The following is an 8,738-nucleotide window of genomic DNA, read 5'->3' on the forward strand; positions in this document are numbered from 1 at the left end:
TAATGTTGGCCTAGAAGGAAGATCTGTGCAATCTACATACTGCTATTGTTTTTTGGCTTTATTTTTACCTGTTTTGTGTTTCATTACGACAATAGGTAGGTTTCTTTTTTTTTCTATTTTTAATTTCTCAGCTTGAGTTTTTGTTTTGGGGGAATGGATTGGAAACAGTTATGGCAATGGAGTCCCAAGCGGAGGCCCTTAATCAGCTTACTGCTGATGATCTGGAAGGAAAGGTGATATCCCTATAATAAAGTTGTGTGTGTATTTTCCCATCTTCAAGTTATATTAGCTCATGAAATGGAATTTCACTTGGTTTTATAGTTTGCATTACTGGAGAATTCGTCGGTTGATGATGATCTGGCTAAGCTGAAGAGAGAACTTTCTGGGACATCATTGGTATTATCTGCTGTTCTTCTTTCTTTTGTCTATTCATTCATGATTCACTTTGATGGAACTATTCTCCTGTTGCAGTTCTTCCTGGATATTGTCCTGTTTCTTTATGGATTGCTAAGTTGGTGGATAGTGCAGTGTAGTGACGCACATATTGAGATGATTAATTAGGCGTCAAGGAATAACAGCAAGCCCTAAAAAATCATAGGAAAATCAAATCAATTAGTCTTGAGTGCAATGGCATTTCATGTTTACATTATGTTGAACTTTGGGAAAAGTACAAGTGCCTTGTGTATCAAGAGATCAAATGACTCGGTGATGTCTAGGCAAGTTGAGTAGATTTGGAAGCTGAGAAAATGGCAATATATAGACTCAGTAGATGGTTTGGACATGTAGAGATGTTTTGTACCATTGTATTCGTTAGATTCAATAATCATGGAGAAATATACATCAATTTGTGGTTGGCCATTTGGACACAGCCCAATTCGCATCACTATATCTCACAAGATGAAGAGGGCAACCAAATGGGAGGAATAAGCCACAACTCTGTGTTCTAAGGTATCGAATGATTCAAGTAATGACACGTAAATGTAAGTGTGAGGCTTTTGCATAAAATTTTTATATGTTGAATCGCGTAGGAAATATTTGATCGAGTAATTGTCTTATGGTTTTGGCTTTCTACCAATTGCCTGAATGTAACAGGAAGAAGATTGTCATTTTCACTGATGTGCTGTGTGTTTACTTCTACATGAGTTTCTGGAGAGGAAGCATTTTGGAGGCTAGCCCAAGTAAATATATCCTGTGTTTACGTATGTTTGTTTAAGAATGTATTGGAGATATTAGTGTGTACGTTCAAATCCAAGAAGCAATGGAACCAAGTTTTTTCATATGAAAGATGTTGTAAGTGACTAATTAAATCAAATTTATCCAATAATGGTAATACCATTAACATTAATTAGAAGAACAAATATTTCGTTGGAGTTGTTATACAGAGATAATGATTGATCATATTGGCTCTATTTATCCATATTCTTGTTTGTTATTAGTGATAATCAACCTTGCTTTGTAGTAATCCTGGGTGCCATCGGAATGAAATTTGATTGAGCATGCCCATTTGCGTTATATTTCCTTAATGAGTGATTGAGAACAAACCGTCTCCCTTGTGTGATTTTTCTCAGAAGCCCGAAGTGAGGGAGTCATGAAAATTTCCTAAGATCTCCATGAAGAATGATTTTTGAGATCTCCATGAAGAAATGTATTCTAATGCATATAAATATAAAGATTTTTCTCATCAAGCCCGAAGTGGGGGAGTCATGAAAATTTCCTAAGATCTCCATGAAGAAATGTATTTTTACTATCCATTTGATGGCGTGTCCATCCTTGTGAAGATGCAGTCGAGATAATTATTCATATTGTAGTATTTCTCTTGCCACATGATTAAATATTTCTTCATAATTATTTCCATATTCTTGTTTGTTACGAATGATAATCAAACTTGCTTTGTAGTAATCCTTGGTACCATCGGAGTGAAATTTTATTGAGTATACCCATTTTCATTCTATTTTGTTAATAATTGATTGATACAAAACCATCTCCCTTGTATGATTATTCTTGGGAGCCTGAAGTTTTTTAGTTATAGCTTCTTCCCAACAATTATTTTTACAAGCCTCAAAATAATTTGAAGAAATAGAAATTAAGGCTAATGTAATGTGAATTGCATGCCAATTTGGAGTATGCAAGATTCTAGATGATCATCTAGAATCAGTTAGCGACTTTTAGTTAGCAGGCTCAGGTGCTGAACTAAATTGCACCAGCTCAGAAGACGGATCAGTTTGTTTAGTTTTGGATGGCAACATTTCTTTCACATACAAATTTAGGTTTATGCTGAACATTAGTGGAGAAGAATACTTGATGTTTAAAGAGCACAACATGAGAGATTTATAATCTTTTGAAGTCTAGATCATTTAACACTAATAGCCTCTGTGAGAAGGACTATAGCATATAAATACACTTTTAGTAGATTTGAATTGGGAATTTTTTATGTTTATGTGCTAATAAATGGATAGAAAACACAACCAAATGTATGCATATTATTGTAGTTAGGATGCTTTTGGAAAATAAGGAAATTCAAACTCAAGATACTAGGGGTAACACTATTGATTAGATAGATTTTCATGGTCAATGCTTCAACAAAAAATTTAGGTGGAATTGAAGATTCTAGTAATAAGATTTGAACAACTAAAAGGGGACAATTTTTGTGTTGAAAATTTTAATTATTTATTTGTGTAGGGACAATCTCTAAGAAGTAGTTCTCTTATTTGGAAAAAGAAATCTGGAAATTCAAGTGAGATTCACCCAGAGTCAGATTTCAATACTTTGTAGGATGAAAGTTAAGTTTCAAAATAAGCATCAAACTTTGGAAGATACTGTATACTTCTGAATGACACGAAAAAATATTTCAAGTACACTTATTATAATCATCAATGAATTTTACAAAATATTTATAATTTGCATTTGATATAACAGAAGCGGTAACTCATATATCTCCAATCAGATCAAAATAATTTTCAGCATGACTGCCATGGTACATAAAAGAAATACTCTTGTTCTTCTCTCTTTTGCACATCGAGCAATCAATTAAGAATGAATTAAATTTATTTATTTATTTTAGCAAACCAGAGTTCATTAATAAACCTTGAATAACTTAATATTTTGTGACAAATTATTATTTTGATTTGTTCTAGTCAATACTCATGCTGAGATTTTTGTTTCTTGGTAGTAAGCAGATGTCTGAATTTTATATCTTCTAAAATGAATCTTCTGTCCAATTCAAATATGTTTTCACTGCACCCTCAATTTTAAGAGTTTATGTTACCTGTACTGATTCCATTTTTCTTAAACAGAAAGGAGAGCTTCCTGCTGGTAGAACGGCAATCAGCAGCTCAAGTGGAGCATTTCCTTTTCGAGATATAGAAATTGAAAATGAACTTAATGAGCTAAGAAGAAAGGCCAAGGAGTTCTAGATTACCATTTTGCATCTCATAATTCCTCTGCATAATTACAGTGTTGCAGCTTGATAAAATTGTGCTGCAGTTCTCATGCTGTTCATGCATCTGATTGCTGCATCGGTTGATTACAAAATATGCAAATGGCAACATAAATTTATGTGCATTCGCATCAAAATTTTTGTAAAATAAACTATAGCTTCTTTATGTAAAACGGTTCATTGCTAAGCATGTATTTTTTATAAATCAAACTCTTAATGTATATCATGACAATCTTTATTGCAGGCCTTTTTCTTCTCGTTGTTTAGATTTATTGCGATTTTCATTATGTATGGCGCAGTTGAAGGAAAAACGTGTTGAGTTCTTTTACAGAAATATAAGAATGATGTGGTGGTTGCTTGTAGGTTTGTGAAAACTAGAGGACTTAAGGTGTTTGAAGAAATGACACAAAAGGTCAAGACAATTAAGCAGCAGTCACAATGCCACACTCTGTCAAGATCTGGCGAGTTGAATTGAAATTAAAGAAGCGTAAAGTTGAATAGAATGTAAAGGAAGAAAGTGGTTTTGTCTGGTAATCATAGTCGGCCACGAAATGCCTCTTTTTTCAAATATGGTTTTAGTTCCCTTTCGGAAGTTTTATTTTTTTTTTAATTTTGATGTTTCAAATAATTTAAGCATATATATATATATTATTAATATTTATATTTGTACATAACAATAGTAATAATTATGAGATAGAATCCCTTTTAATTAACTCAGTTTCGTTCTAAAGGTTTTTGACAAAAAAATGATATTTTTTGTTATTTCAATATAGTTTTGCTTGAATTTATGTGGGTAGGTAGAAATTATGGGAGTAGATGAAGCAGGCGGTTACTTTTTAATCAAATATTGGCGACTGACGTGTGAAATGGAATTTTATACAAAATTCTTTGGAGAGCCGAGCATTGTTATTTTACTTTAATGTTTGTTGGTGGAAGGAAACCGAAGAATTGCGGGGAAAGGCAAACTGATTCTGTAATTTCTGTTTGGAGTTAACTAGGACTATAGGCATGACTTTTTTTTGGTAGTTATTAGTACATTTTTCTGAATAATGATGTGATGGTCAGAGGTCTTGATTAATGTGAAAAGCATATTTGGCTTAATTTATCTTTGACAAATTCATATGAGTTATTGCAGTTTGGTGTGTGTGTGAGTTTAAGGAGCCGTTTGGGGTGGCGGTATCATCGTGTTTCGTGATTTGAGAACACAGTCTGGTGTATGGTTGTGGTGTTCTCCCTGCGTTTTCGGATACGTGCGGTCTGGCTCTTTTAATAAAACTGAAGGATCGCGACTGCGGGATCGACCCTGAGGCCCACATTCATTTAGAGTGTATTATCGCTGAGCCCCTCGATCCCTCTCCCGATCCCGCATGATTGCCCTAGCTTTGTGATCGATCTTCGTGATCGAACTCCCTCACCCGCATCTCTATCGTCTGCCCTTCTCCTCTCTCTTCTCACTCAGCGCTCCGGTTACTCTGTAAGTGCTTGTTCACCCTTACCTGCGCCTCTCTCGCCTGTTCTTCTCATCTCCTTTCTCACTCTGTGCTCTGGTTACTGTTAGTGAATGCATTTTTTGGTCTGTGTAATCCCACTCTTGTTGATGGATTTGTTGCTCATCTCATGTGATTTTTAGCTTTCTTTGTTGAATTTTTTTGCGAGATTTTTTTCTTCATGTGATATATTAGGAATTTTTCACGAGATTTTTGGCTCTTTGGTTCACAGATCAGCCAAAGAAGATTTGTTTTGGCTGGTCTATTCGAATTGCTGCTTTCTTTTGTTATGGTGGTCGGACTTGTGACACTTGTTATGGTGTTGAGGTTGGTACTAGTGTTGCGGGGTTTTAGTGTTGGTGACTGTGCGGTTCGTTGGTGAGCCAATGAAGGTTTCTTTAGGCTGGTTTTTTGGAATTGCTGCTTTCTTTTTTATGATGGTTGGAACTGTGACACTTGTATACTTGGAATTGATATGGTGTTAAGGTTGGTGCTAGTGCCGTGGGGTTTTAGTGCTAGTGACTGTGTGGATCTTTGGTGAGCCAATGAAGGTTTTTTTAGGCTGGTTTATTGGAATTGAAGCATTCTTTTTTTATACTTGTTGAACTTGTGACACTTGAATACTTAAATACTTGTTATGAGCTTTTCTTCATTTGTTTTTTTTTTGTAGGTTCGTGAGGTCCATGATGATTCATATGACCTTATGGGTTCTTCTGGATGGTCGGTTTGTCGTTGTTATATGTAAAATCCTAATGAAGACAACCTAGATCATCTCTTCTTTTCTGTGCATCGTTATATAGGACCTACTTGACGGCCTTTTTTTTGGTGATATGCACATGTGGCACAAGACGTTGGTTTTACGTGGGTTAAAGGCTACCAAGAACTCATTTTCTTACATGGTCTGTTATTTTCATGCAGTGACATACTCATTGCTTGGTGTAGTTAGTTCTCTGAGACCTCACACACACCTACATTTTTTTCCAATTTATGTTTTTTTATACGATACTATTTTCATTAATTTCCATTTTCTTGTACCTTTTTTTAATTTAATTTTTTGAGTTGACTAATGTTTTCTCTCTTGTAGCTTTTAAACAATATGAGCTCTAAAATTTCGAAAACCTTCCAACGAATGTTACGTCATTGTGGACTACAAACTTTCTTACTGACATCACGTCGGGCACATAGTTACAGGAGAAAGGTCTACAGTTGCCCATGAAGCGTCACAGAGAGGTATGCTTTCTTTCGATGGGCGGACAATCCACCAGACTTCACTGCCGATAGTGATCGGGATTTGATGGTATTCTTAGAAGATATTGTATCTCGTGACATATGACGTCTCCATTTTAAAATTAATATTATCATAATTTTAATTGTAAATTTAATAATTTTTTTCTTTTTTTATTAAATTTGATACTCACTGTTAAGTGAGGATTATTTCATCTTTTTTGTACTATTTTGTATTAGTTTTCTCTTTCTGCAGTATCGAATATATTGCTGATGCAAAAAAATATATATGCATTTTAAACCTATATTTTATACTCATTTTTTGTTATATTGCGCTTTAAAGGAAAGTATTATTCACGTTTTATTGTCGGTTGATGATTTTAGCACTTGAAGCAAAAAAGGAAGAAAAAATGATGAAATTTGGAGTAAAAATAGAGTTTTGTAAGAAACAGTCAGCGCCGACGGCGCCCGCATGGATGCTGACGGCGCCAGCATGAAGGAGGAGTTTAGAACAGTGGGGGTGCCGATGACGCCATTTGACAGAGAGCTCAAGAAATAATTCGGACCATGGGCGTCGACGACGCCAATGTTGGTGCTGGGTGAATTCTAGAAGTTTTGATGAATTTGGATGCTTTTTATTCAAAATTCACTGGAGTTTTCTTTAGTGTTCCATTGTGTGTATTGTTTAGTGTGACGAGTCTAAGTGTGATTTCTCCTAGAGTTGATGGAGAGGGAGAGAAGTGACAGATTTCTTCTTCCCTACATCTTTGAAGTGAGAATCAAGAGTCTTGTAAAGAGAGAAAGATTCAAAGAGGAGCTACAAGGGATTTGCTTTGAGGAAGAGAAAGATAAGTAGTGTTTGTTCTTTCTTTTTATTATGAAATTCGTATTTTGTCTTATCTTTCTCATGAGGTATGAGTAGTTTTCTTTGTCTTTCTCCTAACTCTGAGATATAATGAAATGAAGAGATAATTTGGATGTGCCAATTTTAAAATATACAATAAATTGTAATGATTTTTTCACTTCATTCTTAGTTTACTTTTCGATTTGGCCAATTGAAATATTAACATTTGTTGTGAAACATACTATTCGGGAAATGGAGTATGAGTTTTACAACAAAGTGAGAATCACATTCGTTTTTATGAAGGAGTGTTTCGTTCATGGAATTTGGTGCAAATAAAAATATAAATATATATTATTTGGCAAAAAATTAAAAATTCTAGGGTGACAGACAAAAATCTCAATTTGCTCTTAGTGTTTAAGAACTAAAGAGAGAGTTAGACTTCAGGAGAAGGGAAGTGTGAGCTATGGAGTGAGAGTCAGTATTCTCCCAACCTAACCACATATTTAGAGACTAAACCTAAAATTAGCCAATGATTCTCTATAACACTTGATTAAGGGTAAAGAATTAAAATTGCTCCTATTTGGCACAAGACATATTAAAACCATTTAGCTCTCTCATTTAACCAAAAACTCATTGTAGTGGGAAAGATGCTTTCTCATATTAGATAGTTTCATCACGAAAATATAGTTTGGTAGTTATTGTTTAGCTTTGCTTTACAGTTTTACTAGTAGTTGGTGATTTAATTATGATAACACCTTAAACATTCAAAATTAGTGTAGTAGATTTTCTTTATTGTTGTGAATTTCCTAATTTAAATTTCCGTTGTGAATTTAAAACTTCCTCGTGGCATCAATATTTGGGGCTTAAATAGAAATCCCTGTATTACTTGATAACGATATATATACTTGCGTAGAATCCCAACATAAATTGCTTAAATTTCTTATTCTTAAAATAACGAATCATGTTTTTGGCACCGTTGCAAAGCGGAGTTAACTTTATTAATTTTACACATATAATTTCGGTGATCAATTGTTAAGACAGTTCTATTACAAATAATATTACTTAATATGGGTAGAATGGTCATTTATCCACAAACAACTGCAAATCAACTGTTTTCAAACAATTACCCAAGCAATAAGCCAACTTATTCGGATAATCTGTTGATCAGCAGCTTATCAGGATAATCTGTTTATCAGCAGATTATTCAATAAGCTGCCGCTACCCCAAACATACCCTAAAAAAGGCCTAGCCGCTTAAGGCCATAATACTAACTTTGGAGAAGAAAAGTAATTTATAATTTCTTTTTTATGTCATATATTATTTGCAAGAACAAAGAGTATTTATAGTTTTTTGATAATATGTAGATTGTGGGAAGTAGTGCTAAATTTTACCGTTTGAATTACATTTGATTTCAATAGGAACAATTTACCGAAGTGCCTTAACAATAATAAGAAGTGCATTGGAAAACCTTTGCTTGTAGGAAAGAGAGCATTATAAGAAGTGCATTGGATAGTTTTGGGCATTATATTTTTCATAATTTTGAAAATACCCAAGTAGGCCATCAAGTTTCAATGAAATGCGTTAGGGAACCCCTTATAGCACAAAAGCTTGGTCTATGTCAAATAAATAATCAATTTTTTCTTTTTTTCTTCATAAATAATTAATTTTGTTTTACATTCTAAATAATTTTTGTCATTTCAATGTGAAATATATATATATATATATATATATATATATATATATATAT

General features: G+C 33.8%; 1 protein-coding gene across 1 annotated transcript in view; it reads left to right on the forward strand.

Moving 5' to 3' along the window:
* LOC110038822 (probable membrane-associated 30 kDa protein, chloroplastic) overlaps nucleotides 1-3,679 on the forward strand; it is a 44,207-nt gene extending 40,528 nt beyond the window's left edge. The window contains exons 9-11 of the mRNA XM_020743733.1: nucleotides 169-233; nucleotides 322-396; nucleotides 3,294-3,679. Coding sequence (XP_020599392.1) covers nucleotides 169-233; nucleotides 322-396; nucleotides 3,294-3,413 — 260 coding nt within the window. The 3' untranslated portion in view covers nucleotides 3,414-3,679. The remainder of the gene's footprint in view (nucleotides 1-168; nucleotides 234-321; nucleotides 397-3,293) is intronic.
* Nucleotides 3,680-8,738: the final 5,059 nt, after the last annotated feature.

This window comes from Phalaenopsis equestris, unplaced genomic scaffold (genome assembly GCF_001263595.1).
Source record: "Phalaenopsis equestris unplaced genomic scaffold, ASM126359v1 Scaffold234043, whole genome shotgun sequence".
Lineage (NCBI taxonomy): Eukaryota > Viridiplantae > Streptophyta > Magnoliopsida > Asparagales > Orchidaceae > Phalaenopsis > Phalaenopsis equestris.